Source organism: Amblyraja radiata, chromosome 8 (genome assembly GCF_010909765.2).
Source record: "Amblyraja radiata isolate CabotCenter1 chromosome 8, sAmbRad1.1.pri, whole genome shotgun sequence".
Lineage (NCBI taxonomy): Eukaryota > Metazoa > Chordata > Chondrichthyes > Rajiformes > Rajidae > Amblyraja > Amblyraja radiata.
The window spans coordinates 7,438,379-7,458,771 of NC_045963.1; the positions used below are offsets into that span (position 1 = coordinate 7,438,379).

The window sequence follows — 20,393 nt, forward strand, 5'->3', positions numbered from 1 at the left end:
GGCTGTTGTTCGTAGACTACCACTTGGCGTTTAACACCATCATCCTCTCTAAACATTACCAAGCTCAGGGAACCGGGTCTCTGCATCCCTTTGCAATTAGATCCTCGAAGAACTCATCAGCAGAACACACGAGGGTGACACATTAGGGCAACTGGTAGAGCTGCTGCCTCGGCTCCAGAGACCTGGGTTCGATCCTGACATTGGATGCTGTCTGTGCGGAGTTTGCACTTTCTCACTGTGACTGAGTGGGTTTCCTCTTGGTTCCAGCGGTTTCCTCCCACATCCCAAAGGCAGGTGGGTTTGTAGGATAATTGGCCGCTGTCAATTTCTCTAGAGCGCAGGGAATGTGAATGTGGGATAACATTGAACTGTTGTGAATGGTTGATTGATGGACAGCGTGGATTTGGTGCGCCGAATGGCCCGTTTCCATGCTGTATCTCTAGGATCCACAACATCCTGGCCAGGCTCTCATTTCACTCCTGCCATCGGGGAAAAAGGTACAGGTGTGAAAACGTGACGTCCAGGTTGAGGAACTAGTGGTTTCCAGTAACCATCAGGCTACTGAACACTACGAACAATAACTAAAATCCAAACTATAAACTGCCTTGGTTGCATTCAGGACTTTGGGCATTTTATTTTTCATTTTTGAACATTATTTGCTTGTTATCGATTGAGTACCATGTGTACAAACGTCTTGTGATGCTGCAAGTAAGAATTTCATTGCTCCATTTTGGTGCATAAAGCAATAAAACATTCTTGACTTAACAGTGAAGTGTAACTCAAAAGCATTTTCAGGCTACTTTTACCGCAATGACAGCCTCGCCAGCAGCCTGTGTGTCATTTCAACTTTTAAAATTATTTTTAGTGTGTCTAAAATGTATGTTTTAATGTTTCTCGGTATTTTTTATGTGGGGGGGGGGGGGGAGGGGGAATAGGGGGATACCTTTTTCTGTCACTTACCTCCATCCCCTCCCTGCGGCCTAACAACTTGGATTAGTGCGGCCTTTCCTGGAGACGGGTCCGGAGCTTCAAGCCGCAAGCACGGCGCGGACTTACCATCGCAGAGCGGGCAATACTTTGCCGAGGATTGCTCCGATCGCGGGGCCTGTGAACTTTAACACCGTGAAGCCACGGTCTCCGGGAAGAAGAGGCTGACTCGGGAGCTCCATGCCGCGGAGTATTTCAGATCCATCTCTATGCCGGAGTTTCCATCATCCCGAGGGCTTGAACAGCAGACCGTCGGCAGAGGCAGTGCTGAGGGTACATAAGCGTCAACCACCATGGATGAACAAAGGAGGAAGATGACTGAACTTTATTACCTTCAATCACAGTGAGGAATGCTGATTCCTCTGTGGTGGATGTTTATGTTACATTTATTGTGTTCTTTTTTACTTGTATGGCTGTATGGGAAACGTCTTCTCATTTTGCACTGTACAACTGTTGCTTTGCAAGATGACAATAAAGGTTGATTGATTGATTGGTAACTCAAATATCACTGTATCTTAATTGTTGCATGTGACAATAAATGTGAACTTGAACTTGAATACCAAAATGTATTATTGATCTTGTATAGGGAAAGTTTGGGAATTGTTTTTTGATAAACGTAGACTTTCAATTTAAATGAGGGGTATGAATTTTGTTGGAATTGTTCAGCATGATAATCTTTCAATCAAAGTCTTCAGTTTTCATGTTTATAGATGTCATTAATAGGTGTTTTCTTTGTAAATGTTCTTTTATGATTGCTATGAAGGAGATATCCTTAAATCGTTTTTTCATTTGAATAAATTGATCTTAATTTGTGAATTTCAATTAATTTCAAAAACAAGCTATTGATGGATTTTTTTACTGTACGCGTGATTATGATAATAAACCAAAGCAAAATTCGTATATGAACGCATATGGATTAGCATTAGGTTGTAAATATTGAATATTTCTTGTTGATTTACACAAGGATTTAAAATATCTCATGAAACAGTGAGGATGGGAGATTTCGACTTTTTCTCAAACGTGCGGGTCGTCAAACTATTTAGCTTTGAAATAAGCAACATTCATCTTGTGTCACAATGCTTCTACTCTTTTATCCTTTAACAGGTCTAAAGTCCCAGTCAAAAAGAGCTGTATCTTCTACACCCCCACGACCACCATCCAGGAGAGGAAGAGTAATGACTGACAAGTTGGCAACCACTTCCTTATCTACAGAATCTGCCAACAAAGCAATTAGTGTACCTGTATTCCATCTGTACCACCGACTTTTGCAAGGTAAGTCGTTTCTACAAGATTATTATTAATTAGGCATGACCCCTTTCATGTTGGAGTCACATAGCACTGAAACTGACCTAACATGTCCGTGAAACACACCTGTATGCGTATCCATTTGTCTTTATTAGGCCTATAGACCTCTATTCCTTTGCTATTCAAGTACATGCCCAAATCTTATATTACTAAAAGTCTGATCTTGACCGCTTTTGGCTCACTGTACTGTGATTTCCGAGAGAACGCCACCACCTACGGCCGTGATTTTTGGCCACCTTGCTCAGAGCCCCCCTCCGCCTTCCTGGACCAGAGGATTTTTCCCATCGATGAAAAATCAGAGAGATATTAATGGTTTTTTTTTAATTGCCATTCTCTCTGCTGCCTCTGCTGGAGGGAGGGGGAGGGACTATAAAACCAGGAAGTGGTGTGCCTCACCCAGTCTCTGCAAGATGGAGGAAGCCAGAGGGTCACGTCTCTCTGAGCTCTGAATAACACTGAACACATGTCTACTCAACTGTGAGTGCCCTTAATGTGGTTTGAAAATGAAAATATGGTTGGTTTGAAGTAAAAAGGGACTACCTGCAAATGGTGGTTTGGGGGGTTTGGGTTGAAGTGAAAAGGCACTGCCTGCGGGGGTTTGGGTTGAAGTGAAAAGGCACTGCATGCAAATGGTTGTTTGTCTAAACTGGACAACTTCTTTTTTGCACTATATTGATTTTGGATAAAACGCTGCCACTTACGGCTGTGATTTTTGGCCATCTTACTCAGTCCCCCTCCGCTCATCAGGTGCAGAGGATTCTTCCCATCAATGAAAAACAAAAGTGTTATTAGTGTTTAAAAAATGTTGAGAATCTCTCTCCTGTCAATCACGCCATGAAGGCCACACCTTTTCCGGTGGGCAGGGGAGGGATTATAAAACCCGGAAGTGTGGGTGTGGCTCATACTCTGCATGATGGGGGAGGGAGAGGTCACGACTCTGTCTGAGCTGTGCATCAACTGAACACACTGAATGTCCACTGAACTGTGAGTGTGGTGTCTGTGTGGGTTTATGGTGGTTATTATGGTGGTTTCACCTTGCTTGAAATAGTATGACACTGCATTTTAACGTGGTGGCCTTGCACCCTGCATGAAATGGTATGAAACTGCATTTGAATGTGGTGTCGTTGCACCCTGCATGAAATGTTATGAAACTGCATTTGAATTTGGTGGCCTTGCACCCTCCTTGAAATGGTATGAAACTGCACTTGAATTTGGTGGCATTGCACCCTGCTTGAAGTGGTTGGAAACTGCACTTGAATTCGTTGGCCTTGCACCCTGCTTGAAGTGGTAGGAAACTGAACCTGAATTTGGTGGCCTTGCACCCTGCTTGAAGTGGTATGAAACTGCACTTGAATTTTGTGGCCTTGCACCCTGCTCGAAGAGGTAAGAAACTGCACTTGAATTTGGCGGCCTTGCACCCTGCTTGAAATGGTAGGAAAATGGATTTGAATTTGGTGGCCTTGCACTCTGCTTGAAATGGAATTTCAAGGAATAGCCGTGAGTCAACTGCCAGCCCACCAGCCGTGAGTGAGCTGCCAGCACATCAGGCTTGAAGGACTGAGCTGCCACCCCAAGAATCCATTTGGCCCACAATGTCCATACTAGCCCTCTGGAGACAAGTAGTCCCTGCAGCCAACAACACCCATACCAGTGCTCCAGAAAGCCCCCCTCCCCACTGGCCACCAATATTGGAATTGGAGGAGAGGTGGAATATTGCGTCGAGGGACCAGCCCTCCCGTGTGAACATAGGAGGGTACCACTTAGTCTAGCACCTTTTAAACATTGGGACTGTATCTGTCTTTACGACTTCCTCTCGTATCTCATTCCTGCGTGGAAATGCTTACTCCTGGAGGGAACTAGACAGTCACTGTTTCCTCTGGAATGAAAGAGTGGAGAGGAATTAACCAGTCCATTTCCAGCACTTCGATTCAATCACAAAGAAAGTTAATCAAAATCTCTACTTCCTTTGGAAGATTGAGATGATTCGGTACATCGTCAAATACTCTTTTGAACATGTACAGCTGTATAGTAAAGAGTATACTAAAGAGCATCACAGCCTGGTTCAGTAACTCGAACGCCCAAGAACAAAGAGGCAACCAAGAGTGTTAGACATTGCCCGGTTCATCACAGGTATTGAGCTCCCACCATGGAAGGGATCTATATAAGGCCCAGCTGCACAAAGGCAGCTAATATTATCTGACCACTCTGGCCATGCTCTCATTTTAATACTACCATCAGGAAGAATGTACATGTGTCTAAAAGCTGACCACCATGTTCAAGAACAGCTTCTTCCCAGAAACCAGCAGACCCTTGAGCACTAACCACTACATAGATCAACTATGGTCTTCTATGGACTATGGTTTTTGTTGCACTCAGCTTTGTACTAATATGGATACCTGGTATTAATGATATTAATTTATTGTATTCTTGATTATTATATATTTATTTGTATTATTGCTTTAATGGGCCTGTTAAGTTGTAGCATACAAATTTAATTGCTCCATTGTTGGTACATATGATTAATGTGATTAAAATGACAGGAGTCTGAGGACTAATTAGGTAGCTGCAAACATAAGGTGTTGCTGAATTTGGAAGCTCCGCCATTCCTCAAGGGAAAGGAAATGGCTCCACTGACTCCTGAAGGCAGATACACAAGACCCCCATCCCTTTGGGCCCAGTAACAGGGGCAAACTCATTAAGATTAAAGAGGCAATGAGAAGATTCGAGGACCTCCCCCATCACCACTCTGCACTTGATGTGAGTGCCTTGGACTCCATTCTGCAGCATTTCTATTCAGGCCAGCCTTGCTGACGCTCCTGGCCCTTAATGTCAAGATCCACAATGCAGCTAAAAAATAACAATGTCTCTGGAACTCATGGTGTCATATTCAAAATCTTAAAATTCAGTGGTTATGATATGTGTAATGTGCCTGTAACGACTTAATAAAGTCCACGCATGTGTGGGGGTTCCGGGCATGCGTAGGAGTTTTACTTACTGGAAAAGAATGTCCTTGAACATGGTGGCAGCGGTGGTGCCTTAAAGAATCATTTTTCTGCCACAACCTGAAGCTCCCGGCTGGAACAGTTAGCAGCTAAGTACTAGTGAAAGTGCCAAGCGCAGTAGGATTGGTGAGTGAGCAACATTTAAGGCACGGAAAATATTAAAACTGCCGGATAACGACATGGCTACCTGAAGGGTGGGCAGACGGCCGCTCAGCTTCACTAGTGATGTCGATACATCCGTTGTCGAGTTCAGACAAGGAGACGAGCGACCAGTGGCCTACGCGGACGGCCACCGGTAGCACTCCACAGCACGCTGCCGATCTGCCTCCCATGAGTGGTATACGATCACCAATTAACCGTCAATCGCAGGGTGATTGAGGATTGTGGCGTTGGATGTGGGCAAACTACAACGTGGTCACACAGCTAGACAGGCAAACACCAGCAGACCAGACGCCATTGTTTCTCCATACAATTGGCCCGTCAGGACTGGAGATTTGCAACAGTTTTGTGTTTGCCATCGACGAGGAGAACCAAGAACTGGCCAATATCATTCGGCGTTCGAGAGCTACACCATTGGCGAAAAGAATGAGACATGTGAGCGATACCTCTTCAACAAGAGACAGCAGGTGAGAACTTTGAATCGTTCCTCGCTAGCCTGAGAACACTAGCACAGACCTGTAATGCCAGTGCATGACGGACAGCTTGCTCCGTGACAAGATTGTGCTGGGGATTAGCGACTCGCAGACGAGGAGACTTTTGTTGCAGGAAAGGAAGCTCACTCTCAACGGGTGTATCGACATCTGCAAGAGTGCTGAGACTGCTGAGTCACATCTCCAAGCTTTCACTGGAAGTAGCAGGTCTGCTGCTGCAGTCCACAAAATCAGACAGCAGAGCGGCAAGAGAGGCGCGGCTGTGCAATACCCACACAAGCAAAGCAAGTGGGCTAAGCCTAAGAAGCCAAGGCAAGCACAATCAAGAAGCGAAAGCGTGCATGTATTGTGGCAAGGAGCATGCAATGGACAACAGCAATGTCCAGCCTATGGACAGACGTGCAGGGCATGCGGCAATCACAACCACTTTGCCAAAGTGTGCAGAAAGAAGAAAGTACACAAAGTGGACGACCAGGCCAGAAGTGACACGAGCACTGAGTACATAATAGTATCACGCTCACAATTAACACAGTGCGGCCTCGAGATGATGTCTACGCATCGATGCTTGTCAATGGGAAGCAGGTCGACTTCCAAGTGGACAGCGGAGCGAGCGTGAACATCTTGCCACGCAGATATTTACACGACATAGACCACACACTAGCCCCATGTCACAAGAAGCTCATGATGTGGAATAAGACTATGATGGACGCGGAAGGAGTTTGCTGGGTTCAGCTGCTCAACCCCAAGACAAACCGCAAATATTCTGTGGGGTTCATTGTGGTCAGTGATGGCTTCACACCACTGCTAGGAAGCAAAGCTAGTCAGCGAATGAATTTGATCACTGTAAATGACGACAGCTTTCACCGGGTACACACGTCGACGGTTGTAAAAGAGAAAGCGGGTAAGACTGAAGAACGCTATGCAGAGATGTTCGACGGTAAACTAGGAGAGCTGCGTGGTGAAGCTCGCCTGCAGATTGACGAGGAAGTGTAACCCACAGTCTTACCGCCATGACGTTTACCTCATGTGATAAAGCAGAAGGTGAAGACGGAGCTAGAACGCATGGTAGCGCGTCACGTGATCGCACCAGTTCACGAGACAACGAGTAGGGTCAGCCAGCTCGTGGTCACGGAAAAAAAGAATGGCGATCTCCGGGTGTGCAATGATCCACGACCGTGGAACAAAGAGCTAAAGCGAGAACACTATCCGCTCCCAGTTATTGAGGACACCTTGCCAGATGTTGACCAAGCGAAGATCTTCAGTAAGCTAGACATGAGCTCAACTTTCTGGCAGGTGAAACTTGACGACATCGTGCAATCTGACGACGTTCAACACACCTTTCGGGCGATATCGGTGGCGCCGACTGCCATTCAGTTTAAGTGGATCGTCTGAAATCTTCCAGCGAAGATTACATCTAGCGTTCGAAGGGCTACCTGGAGTGATCTGCGTTGCAGCCGACATCCTCGTCTATGATAAACATAGAATATAGATGCAGGAGGAGGCCATTCGGTCCTTTGAACCAGCACCGCCATTAATTGTGATCATGGCTGATCGTCCCCTATCAATAACCCGTCCCTGCCTTCTCCCCATATCCCTTGATTCCACTAGCCCATAGAGCTCTATCTAACTCTCTCTTAAATCCATCCAGTGATTTGGCCTCCACTGCCCTCTGTGGCAGGGAATTCCACAAATTCACAACCCTCTGGGTGAAAAAGTTTTTTCTCACCTCAAGTCTTAAATGGACTCCCCTTTATTCTAAGACTGTGACCCCTGGTTCTGGACTTGCCCAACATTGGGAACATTTTTCCTGCATCTAGCTTGTCCAGTCCTTTAATAATTTTATATGTTTCTATAAGATTCCCCCTCATCATTCTAAACTCCAGTTAATACAAGCCTACTCTTCAATCTTTCCTCGTATGACAGTCCCGCCATCCCAGGATTCAATCTGGTGAACCTACGCTGCACTGCCTCAATCACAAGGATGTCCTTCCACAAATTAGGATACCAAAACTGTACGCAATACTCCAGATGTGGTCTTACCAGAGCCCTATACAACTGCAGAAGAACTTCTTTACTCCTATACTGAAATCCTCTTGTTATGAAGGCCAACATTCCATTAGCTTTCTTCACTGCCTGCTGTACCTGCACACCAACTTTCCATGACTGGTGTACAAGTACACCCAGGTTCTCACTGCACCTCCCCAATACCTAACCTAACCCCATTGAGATAATAATCTGCCCCCTTGTTTTTGCCACCAAAGTGGATAACCTCACAGTTATCCATATTATTCTGCATCAGCCACGCATCTGCCCACTCACTCAACCTGTCCAGGTCACCCTGCAACCTTCTAACATCCTCTTCACAGTTCACACTGCCACCCAGCTTTGTGTCATCAGCAAACTTGCTAGTGTTGCTCCTAATTCCCTCTTCCAAATCATTAATATATATGGTAAACAGTTGCGGTCCCAACACCGAGCCTTGCGACACTCCATTCGCCTCTGCCTGCCATTCGCCACTCCTACTCTTTGCTTCCTGTCTGCCAACCAATTTTCTATCCATATCAACACCCTACCCCCAATACCATGTGCTCTAATTTTCTCCAGTCTCCCGTGCGGGACCTTATCAAAGGCTTTCTGAAAGTCTAGATACACTACATCCACTGGCTCCCTTCCATCCATTTTACTTGTCACATCCTCAAAAAATTCCGGAAGATTAGTAGAGCATGATTTTCCTTTCATAAATCCATGCTGACGTGGACTAATCCTTTTACTGCTATCCAAATGCCCCAGTATTACCTCTTTAATAATTGACTCCAGCATCTTTCCCACCACCAGTCAGGCTAACTGTAATTTGCCGTTTTCTCTCTCACTCCTTTCTTGAAAAGTGGGATAACATTAGCTATCCTCCAATCCACAGGAACTGATCCTGAACATTGGAAAATGATCACCAATGCGTCCACTATTTCTAGAGCCACCTCCCTGAGGACCCTGGGATGCGGATCATTAGACCCAGGGGATTTATCATCCTTCAGTCCCAATACTATTTCTCGCCTAATGAAAGTTTATTTCAGTTCCTCGACCCCCTTAGATCCTCTGTCCTCCAGTAAGGGAGAGGCGATGGAAGACGCGATCATTGACCACGACTCGAAGCTCGAGCAGTTGTTTCAGCGATGTGTACAGCAACACATCAAACTTAACAAGGACAAGACTGTCTTCAGAGCAACCTTGCTCCAAAGGGAGATCCCATCGCGTATACGAGCAGAGCAATAACTGACATCGAATTGAGAAGGAGATGCTCGCCGTGGTATTTGCTATGGAGCGTTTCCATCAGTCGTTTCACCAGCGTGATCAGCGATCACAAGCCGCTGGAAATGATAGCAAAGAAGCCGCTAGTGAAAGCGCCGAAGCGTCTTCAAGGAATGCTACTCCGCCTACCGAGCTGATATCTACATCAGCTACTGTCAGGGGAAGCTCATGTACCTTGCGGATACACTGTCGCGTGCAGTTAACGGTACTCCGAGCAGAGAGCAAGCATTCGAGGAGGTAAACATGGTATCACACTTGCCAATTCGCGATGAGCGTCTTGAGCAAATTTGCGATGAAACAGCGAAAGAAGACACACTACAGATGCTGAAACGTGTCATCATCAGTGGTTGGCCTAGTTAACGAGATAGGCTACCAGAGCAGCTCAAGCCTTATTACAGCTATAGGGATGAGCTCGCAGTCCAAGGTGGTTTGATCTTCAAGGGCGAGCACGTGATCATACCGATAAGCTTAAGAGACATGAAAGAAAAGATACACTCTTCACATCTAAGCGTCGAAGGCTGCTTGCCATGAGCATGCGAATGCCTATTCTGGCCTGGCATGAGTAGTGACATCGAGCAGTATTTTGCTACATGTGATGTGTGCCACACCTATGAGGTGAGCCAGCAAAACGAGACGCTCAAGAATCATGAGCTAACAACAAGGCCATGGGAGAAAGTCGGCACAGATCTCTTTACATGGAAGAGGAAAGATGATCTCGTCACCGTAGACTACCATAGCAACTTTGTCGAAGTAGACCGGCTGAGAGACACGAGCAATCCAACTGTGATTCGCAAGTTGAAAGCTCATTTTGTGAGATACGGCAGCCGGACACAAGTTGTGAGCGATAATGGGCCGCAGTACACATCGGTCGCATTTCGCCAGTTTGCGAGGGAATGGGATTTTGAGCACCTGTGCAGCAGTCCCGGTAATAGCAAAGCGAACGGGAAGGCAGAATCAGCCGTCAAAACAGCAAAGCGGATCATGACGAAGAGCAGCTAATCACGATCCTACCGCTGCCTAGCGATGTTGGATCATCGTAATACGCCTTCACAAGGGCTGAGCACAAGTCCCGCTCAGCGCCTCATGAATCATCGCACGCATACACTTCTGCCGACGACAGCGTGACTACTTGAACCCAGAGTTGTATACGGGCATGAACGCATGAAGCAGCACGTTCAGCAGCAAGCTGACAATTACAATAAGTCAGCTAAAGACCTTTCCACACTTCATGAGGGCGACACAGTGTGAATGCAACCCCTCGTATAACGAAAGAAGAGTTGGGAAAAAGCCATCGTTTGTCGCCAGCTTGACGAGCGTTCGTTCATATGTGGTTCAGAGCCCATCTGGCATATACCGTCGCAATCGCGTACATCTCCGCAAGACCGGCGAAAATCCACCAGACCATCTAGTCGCATGTCAACACGCAAAGCTCGGCCAGACCATCAAAGACCAGCGCGTATCTACTACACCGACCGCAACTAACGCAACACAGGCGTTGAAACAGCAGCCAGCGCCTACTGAAAAGCAAACAGCTACTGAGCTTACTGACAAAAACAAGGACATTGACATAAACGAAACAGTGAGAACTCGCTCAGGTCGAGCTGTGAGACTGTCTTAAGTATTTTGGGGACTATGTGACCCATTGATTTAGTTCTTATCAATCGTTATGTCTGTATGGGGTTGCAAGTATGATAACCAAGTTTATGTAAATAAGATAATGAGAAGGAAAGGAAATTTGACTTTAGAAAAAGTGTTCTTTTCTCTCTTGGACAGATATATACATTGTACAGCTGTATGTTTTTCTCTTTTTGGAAAAAGAGGGGATGTTATATGTGTAATGTGCCTTTAACGACTTAATAAAGTCCACGCATGCGCGGGGGTTGCAGGCATGCGTAGGAGTTTTACTTACTGGAAAAGCTTAGCCTTGAACAAAGAGCTTCAATCACAAATCCATCATCTCATCATCTATATCTGGAATGAGGAAGATATACCAATATCAGAGATATTGGTATATCCTCTGAAACAACCATTATCATGATATCTTCAAGAAAGGACAAAGACTGACTGTGGACTATTCAGATGAGTTCTTCTGAACTACCTTGTCCCAATGGTTGAAGAGCGCCTTCTGAGTTGCAGTGTAGAATTATTTAATCTGGAGGCGCATGGGCCTGATCTTCAATGGGTGAGTTTCCTACAAAATTTCGGGACGCAAAGCTAACCTCATTCATTTTCTCGAGTGGGGGCGCCGTCGAGTATGGCTGCCCTGCCTGCAGCTGTTTGTCCTTTCACCCTTTTTAAATTTTTTAGTGTGTTAAAAGTTTTTGTTTTGGAGGTCTAGTCTTTTTATGTGGGGGGGGGGGGGAGAGAAAGGGGGAAACTATTTCTCAGTCCCTACCTGGTCGGAGATGCGGCTTTCCTCCGAGCCGCATCTTTGCCCCTTCCTCGCGGCCTACCAACGGGACTGGAGCAGCGTTTCCTGCCGGGACCGGCCAGAACCTCGGCTTCGGCGGCGGCACAGCGTTGAAGCACCATCGCGGAGAGGGCGATGCCTTACCGGGATCGCTGTGTGGTAATCTCCGGAGTGCTGAGACCGCCGACTCCTACATCGCGGAGCTGTGGTTGCGGAGCGCCCAGCTGACTTTAAACACCGCGGAGCCTGGGATCTTTCGCCGAGATCGCCAGGTTTGGAGCTACGACCAGCGCAGCCTGTGGACTTCGGGAGCCGCGGTCTCCGGGGAGGAAGCGGCCCTTCCAGACATTCCAAGCCGCTGAGAGTGTTCTCCCGACGCCAGAGCTCTATCGTCCGGTGAGAGGGCTTGTAACATCGGGCCGCCGTCGCGGCGACTGCAGAGGCCTCAATAGGCTCGACCATGGGTGAAGACGAGGAAGGGGACTGGACTTTGCTGCCTACCCTCACAGTGGGAACGATTATGGGGAGATGTTTTTATGTTTAATGTTAAATTCTTTAATGTGGTGTTTTATTTTTATTGGTGTGCTGCAAATGGCAACTCAAATTTCACTACACCAATTGGTGTGTGTGACAATAAATGTCCTTTGTCCTTTGTGGAACACTGTCCTCACGTTCAGCTACCCACATCACTCACGTTCAGCTACCCACATCAATGTGTCAGTGTTTGCATTGACTCTATGATGATATAATAACCAAGATGTCTACAACAGAACCAATCTCAGTGAAGACTGATGTCACTGTGTCGTGCTCAAACTTTCTCACCATTATGTTGCACCTAACCTCCAACAAATTTCCCATGGGACTGATGCTAATCGACAACATATGGGAAGCTGTTCTACTTGCAGGAGTGACAGTCCAACTCTCAAGTCGGTAGAGTTGCTGTATGAAGACTGCTTGCGTTTGCGCGCACTGGGAGGCAAACACATTGATTCAACTCTGCAGCATGCAAAAGGAAGAGCCTTGCATTCAACTTATTCAAGATAAAGATGCACCAAGCTACCCAACTGCACCACTGCAGTAAAGATCCTGGAAAATGTGGCGATTGAAAATCTGGAAAATTCCCTTAACTTGGGAGTCATCTCTTAGTAGTTATTAATGATGAAATTCACTGCCCTCGGGTCGCCAGCACAACCTTTGTCATTTGAGGAAAAGGTATTCAACACCTTCAGCTAGGTAGCAGTGATTGCTGCTTTTATGTAGATTAAGAGTCTTAATGTAGCTCAGAAACAGGCCCTTTGGCCCAACACATCCATGGTGACCCATCAAAGCTAGTCTCAATTGACTGTGCCTGGCCCATATCCCTCCAGAGAAGGACTTTCTGAAACTTGGAGTACCTTCAGCATATATGGAAAGATACTAGCAATACTGTCTTTGCAAAATCCTTCAAATTTACTGAAAGAGTAATTGAATCAATGCCAATGTCCTTTCCCAGGTCAATGGTCAAGATTGCACTCAATCAGATGCATTAGGTAGACCATGTCATTCACATGTCTACCACCAAACTCCCAAACCAAAGACACCATTCTGAGCTCTTATGAGGAGAGATGACCAGATGGACAGAGGAGAAGATACATGGAGAGGCTCAGAGCCTCCTTGAAGTAATATAACATTACTAGTGATTCCTGGTCATCTCTGGCCCATGACCACTTAATGTTGAAAGAGTGGATTTGGGATGGAATTGAGAACTTGGACTGACCTGTGAGCCTGAACCTTGAGCATCTTGGGGCATGTAACACCTTGCATGCCATCCCGATAACCACAATTTAGCCAGCTGTAGAACATAGAACAGACCAGCACAGAAACAGGCCCTTCAGCCCACGATGTGTATGCCAACCATGATGCCATGTTAATAGATGGCAGTTTGTTTGGTGCTGGCGAATGAATATGATTTACGTAATCCAATATGTTCATGGAACAACGTGTTTTCTTTTTTAATGTTAGATTTGTAATCAATTTTGTAAATGATCTTTGCTGTCTGAAATAACTTCTTCATGTTCTTTCGCAGGTCAACCACTGCCAGAAGAGGTGACGTTAGCTCAACTGTTAACGCTCTTGCATGACCGCAAACTCCCTCAAGGCTACCAATCAATAGATTTGACTGTCAAGCTGGGTTCTAAAGTCATCTGTGACCAAGGATTGTCAAAAACTGATTCATTTAAACGTCTTCGGACAGAGAAAGGTATGTAAATTTCTTTCAATTAAGCTATTCTCTACTCTGTTCTGTTAAACTATTCTCTGTTCATTTCTTCTTATCAGTCCCAGACCTGATGAAAGATTGTCTTTAGTTCTCCCAAGAGAGCGTGGACATTGCTGGCAGCAGAGGTGTATGTAACAAAACTTCTAATCAGGTTGTTAGAGACACAGCACGGAATCAGGCCCTTTGACCCACCGAGTCCGCACTGATCAGCGATCCCCGCATATTAAAACTATTTTTTACATTAAAACCAAGCCAATTAAACTACAAACCTGTACATCTTTGGAGTGTGTGAGGAACCTAAAGTTCTCAGGGAGAACCCACGCAGGTCACAGGGAGAATGTACAAACTCCATACAGACAAGCAGCCATTGCCATGATGGAACCCAGGTCTCTGGCGCTGTAAGTGCTGTAAGGCAGCAACTCTACCACTGTGCTGCCCTAAGTGGAGAAAGTATGAACCAACTTCTTGAATTGCTTCCTCCTTATGTGAAGATGCAAAACGTTCAAACAACAGATTTTGTTTTGGAGATCAACCACATGACTATGGGTCTCGAGTTGCATGTTGACTGTGGTTTAGAGTTCCAGCAGGTTTCCTTTTTTGTAGGATTTGGAAAGCCAGATGGATTTTTATGGCAATCCCCTGAGGGTTCTTGACCACCATTACTGATGCATTTTTTTAAAGTTCCAAGTTATTTAATTAATTAACAAGTCATCATTAAATACAGGCGAGGTCCCGGAAGACAGGAGGGTGATAAATGTTGTGCCTCTATTGAAGAAGGGCTGCAGGGAAAGGGCTGGTAACGACAGGCCAGTGAGCTTAAAATCTGTACTTGGAAAGTTACTAAAGAGTATTCTGAGGGATAGGATATACATGCATTTAGGTAGACAAGGGCTGATTAGGGATAGTCAGCGTGGTTTTAAACAATAGGTGTAAGAGTTGGCCATTCGGCCCTTCAAGCCAGCACCGCAATTCACTGTGATCATGGCTGATCATCCACAATCAGTACCCCGTTCCTGCCTTCTCTCCATATCCCCTGACTCCGCTATCTTCAAGACCCCTATCTGGCTCTCACTTTAAAGTATCCAGAGAACCGGCAAGGATGTTACTGAGTCTGAGGCAGAGAATTCCACAGACTCACAACTCTCTGTGAAAAAGTGTTTCCTCATCTCCGTTCTAATTGGTTTACACCTTATTCTTAAACTGTAGCTCCTGATTCTGGACTCCCCCAACACCGGGAACATGTTTCCTGCCTCTAGTGTGTCCAAACCCTTAATAATCTTATGTTTCAATAAGATCCTCTCTCATCCTTCTAAATTCCAGTGTATACAAGCCCAGCCGCTCCATTCTCTCAGCATATGACAGCCCCGCCATCCCAGGAATTAACCTTGTACGCTGCACTCCCTCAATAGCAAGAATGTCCTTCCTCAAATTTGGAGACCAAAACTACATAGTACTCCAGGTGTGGTCTCACTAGGGCCCTGTACAACTGCAGAGGGACCTCATTGCTCCTATACTCGACGACTCTTGTTATGAAGGCCAACATGCCATTCGCTTTCTTCACTGCCTGCTGTACCTGCATGCTTACTTTCATTGACTGATGAACAAGGACCCCCCCAGATCCTGTTGTACTTCCACTTTTCCCAACTTGACGCCATTTAGATAATAATCTTCCTGTTTTTACTACCAAAGTGGATAACCTCACATTTATCCACATTAAACTGCATCTGCCATGCATCTGCCCACTCACCCAACCTGTCCAAGTCACCCTGCATTCTCATAGCATCCTCCTCACAGTTCACACTGCCACCACCCAGCTTTGTGTCATCTTCAAATTTGCTAATGTTACATAATCCCTTCATCTAAATCATTAATATATATTGTAAATACCTGCGGTCCCAGCACCAGGCCTTGCGGTACCCCACTAGTCACTGCCTGCCATTATGAAAGGGACCCGTTAATCCCTACTCATTGTTTCCTGTCTGCCAACCAATTTTCTATCCATGTCAGCACTCTACCCCCAATACCATGTGCCCTAATTTTTCCCACTAATCTCGTGTGCGGGACCTTATCAAATGCTTTCTGAAAGTCCAGGTACACTACATCCACTGGCTCTCCCTTGTACATTTTCCTAGTTACATCCTCAAAAAATTCCAGAAGATTAGTCAAGCATGATTTTCCCTTGGTAAATCCATGCTGACTTGGCCCGATCCTGTTACTGCTATCTAGCAGGATGTGGGAGGTGGTGTCTCATGAGCTGTATTTTGTGTGTGGGAGGTCATGTCTCATTAATCTGATTGAGTTTTTTGAAGATGCAACCAAAAAGGCAGAGCTGTAGATGTATATATGGACTTCAGCAAAGCATTCAACAAGGTTCCACATGGTAGGCTGCTCTGGAAGGTTAGATCGCTTGGGATCCAAGGAGAGATAGCTGAATGGATAGACAAGTGGCTTCATGGAAGGAAGCAGAGGGTGATGGTGGAAGGTTGCTTCTCGGACTGGAGGCCTGTGACTAGTGGTGTGCCTCAGGGTCCGTTGCTGGGCCCGTTACTCTTTGTCATCTACATCAATGATTTGGATGAGAATGTACATTGCAAGATTATCAAGTTTGCAAATGACATAAAAGTGGGTAGTTTTGCAGATAGTGAACATGGCTGTCAAAACTTCCAGCAGGATCTTCATCGTTTGGCCGGTTGGGCTGAGGAGTGGTTGATGGAATTTAACACAGAGAAATGTGAGGTGTTGCATTTTGGAAAGTAACATGAGCAGGACCTACACAGTGAATGGTAGGCCTCTGGGAAGTGTAGAGCTGAGGGATCTAGGAGTACAGGTACAAAGTTCCTTGAAGGTGGCGTCACAGGTTGAGGGGGTGGTCACAAAGGCTTTTGGCACATTGGCCTCTATCAGGGTATAGAGTATAGTGCTGAGTATGGAAATTGTGAGGTCATGTTGCAGTTAAATAACATGTTGGTGAGGTCGCATTTAGAGTATTGTGTTCAGTTCTGGGCACCATGTTATAGGAAAGATGTTGTTACGTTGGAAATGGTGCAGAGAAGATATACAAGGATGTTACCGAGACGTTAGGGTCTGAGTTAGAGGGAGGGGTCGAAGGATATGGAGAGGATTTCCTTGGAGCGCAGAAAGGTGTGGGGTGACCTTATAGAGGTGCATAAAATCATGAGTGGAATAGATCAAGTGGGCGCAGAGTCTTTTGCCCAGAGTTGGGGAATTGAGAATCGGATTTAAGGTGAAGGGGGAAAGATTTTGTAGGAATCTGACGACTAACCTTTCCACGTTAAGGGTGTATGGAACAAGCTACCAGAGGAGGTAGTTGAGGCTGGGCCTATTGTAAGCTTTAAGAAGGAATTAAACACGTACATGGATATGTACCTATCTCTGTCCCGCCCACTCCCCGAACACCAGCCTGAAGAAGGGTCTCAACCCGAAACATCACCCATTCCTTCTATTCATAGATGCTGCCTGTCCCGCTGAGTTACTCCAGCATTTTGTGTCTACCTTAGGTACATGGGTGTGACAGGTTTAAAGGATATGGGCCAAACGCAGGCAGGTGGGACCAGTGTAGATGGGCAAGTTGGGCCGAAGGGCCGGTTTCCACACTGTACGACTCTATAACTGATTTTAAATGTACAGTTGTTGTGCAATTTCAATTTGTTCTTTTCCCGAAGCCAGAGACAGGGAGAACCTGTGGAGATGAATGTCAGTGCGTTGAAGCAAATTGCCAGTCGATGCGATTTCAGGGATATATGTGATAGCCTAGTCCATGACCGTTTGGTCTATGGTGCCTGCAATGATAAATTACGCGACGAGTTACTGCGGGATGCTGAGCTTACTCTAGAGACTGCTGAAAACCGCTGTTGTATTGATGAAATGGCTGACGCTCATACCAAAGTTTTAGGACACTGCTGGTCATGAAATTAATTTTTCCGGTATGTCTTATCAAATCTCTCGCTGTTCTCCTCGCGTATCTCACAACTATATTGTGAGATTAATAGACAATTGCTGTGGGGGTTCACATTCTGCTGTTCGTGACCGTTGCCCTGCGTATGGAAAATTATGTCGATTTTGCAACAAAATAAATAATTTCTTCAGATGCTGTCGGTCAAGTAGCAACACAGTTCAAACAAGACAATCTGTTAATTCACTTGGCCGTGAAAACTTGCTCTCAGAATGCTCTCAACCAGCTCCCACGGATTTGCAGGCTGCTGGCGAAGATTTTGACGTCGATGTACATTCCTTGTCTGATTTAATGCATGAACAACTAGACCCCAAGATCGCTTTGCTCGTTAATGGCAAGAACTTTTATCTGAAAGTGGATACCGGCGCCAGATGCAATGTGATTTGTCTAGCTGTGTTTAAAAAGTTACGAAAAACAGAGACTGTCACTCCTACGGCTGCCTCCCTTCTCCCATTTGCAGGAGGTCCAGTGCACCCTATCGGTCAAGTTGAGTTACACTGCTGCCTTAACTCACATGTGTCCACAACCTGAGTTTCTATGTTGTTCGTGAGGATGTGCCATGTCTACTGGGTTGCAACGCATGTCAAGACATGGGACTTGTCTCTTTCAGCCCTTCTGTTTGTCATCTGACTACAGCCTGTGACTTTAGACAACAAATCCTGACGCAATACAAAATTTGTTTGACGACAACCTGGGTAATTTGCCTGTTAGGTACACACCATTGACCCTTCGGCAATTCCAGTTGTTCGTCCAGCTCATAAGATTCCCCATGCCATGCGGGACCGTGTTCAAAGTGAACTCAACAGAATGGTGTCTCTAGGTGTAATTGTTCCCATCACTGACGTCTCGGATTGGGTCTCCACCATGGTCATGGCAACGAAGAAGAATAAAGACGAAATACGGATTTGTATCAATCCTAAGGACTTAAACACATCCATTAAACAACCTCACTATCCCATGCGCGCGGTGGACGAGATTGCAGCACAGATGGCTGAGGCAACTGTATTCACAGTACTAGTTCATTCTGGCAGATTTCGCAGGAACACAACTCCTCCAAGTTAACTACCTTCAGCACACTGTTCGGGTGTTACAGATTTCTTCGCATGCTCTTTGGCATAAGCTCTGCTAGTGAAGTATTTCAACAAGCTATGGAGCAGTTGTTTGCAGGCCACCCATGCTCCATTGTAGTGGATGACATCCTCGTTGCGGGACGAACTGTCAAAGAACACAATGCTAATCTGACAAAGGTCCTGGATCGCGCCAAGGCCATCAAGCTCAAGCTAAACCCTCAAAAATGCAAATTCAGGGTAAGTGAGGTGAATTACCTAGGCCAGGTGTTTACTAAAGATGGCCTAAAAACTGATCCGGCGAAAACCAGTGCCATCAACGAGCTCCCAGCACGTGCAGAGATTCCTTGGCATGGTTAACTACTTGAGCAAATTGATTCCGGACTTCAGTGAAATATCAGCCCCGTTTGCGCCAGCTTACACACAAAGACACTGCACGAGCAACAGCAGAGGGCATTCGACACTCTTAAGCAGCAGATGTCTTGTGCTCCTACTCTCGCTTACTTTGATCCCAAACGACCGGTCACTCTGACTTGTGACGCTTCACAACACGGACTGTGCGCAGCATGTCTTCAAAATGATGGTAGCGGCAATAAGTCTGTTACCTATGCCTCGTGCACTATGACTGACACAGAACAACGATACGCCCAATTGAGAAAGAGCTGTTGGCGGTTGTTTTTGCCTGCAAGAAATTTAACGACTTTATCTTTGGACAAACGGTCACGATTGAAACTGACCACCAACCTCTGATCAGCATCTTTAACAAACCAATTCATGCCTCTCCAGGGCACCTACAGCGGATGCTGCTGCAACTTCAAAAATATGACATTGTTCTGACCTACAAACTTGGGAAGGATATGCACCTGGCTGACACTCTCGCGTGCACCCCGGTAGACCTGCGAGGTTCCGTCCTCGCCGGATGATGACTTTATTGTAATGACTGTGTCTTTTACTCCCTCGTCCTGTGTGGAGGACTTGATTGCCCACACTGCTGCTGACAGTACTCTGCGGTCGCTTGCCTACGTCATTAAGCTCAGGTGGCCAGACAAACAGTACAATGTTCCGTTGCCAGTTCGGCCTTTCTATGCCGTCCGCGATGAGCTAGTACTGCAGGATGGCATTATTGTAAAAGGACACAAGGCTGTGGTCCCTGCTTCGCTGCACAGCAAGTATTTTAACGCTATCCACGCAGGGCACCCAGGCGATGAAGCTACTGTCCTACGGGCAAGAAACATATTTTACTGGCCTGGCATGGCCGAATACATCACCGAGAATGTGGCATCCTGAGCAGTGTGCAACAGCTTGGCACCTCACCAACAAAAGCAACCACTTCTTTCACATCCGGCTCCTGCACTCCCGTGACCTACAGTCGCAGCTAACATATTTGAGTGGCATGGCAAGCAGTACTTGGTACTCGTCGATTCGTATTCAGGATG

The 20,393-nt window shown here is 46.1% G+C and overlaps 1 protein-coding gene across 7 annotated transcripts in view; it reads left to right on the plus strand.

The window, feature by feature from the left end:
• birc6 (baculoviral IAP repeat containing 6) overlaps positions 1–20,393 on the plus strand; it is a 344,318-nt gene that overhangs the window by 213,988 nt on the left and 109,937 nt on the right. For all 7 annotated transcript variants that reach the window (XM_033025120.1, XM_033025122.1, XM_033025124.1 and 4 more), the window contains 2 exons: positions 2,092–2,259; positions 13,726–13,899. In XM_033025120.1, coding sequence (XP_032881011.1) covers positions 2,092–2,259; positions 13,726–13,899 — 342 coding nt within the window. The remainder of the gene's footprint in view (positions 1–2,091; positions 2,260–13,725; positions 13,900–20,393) is intronic.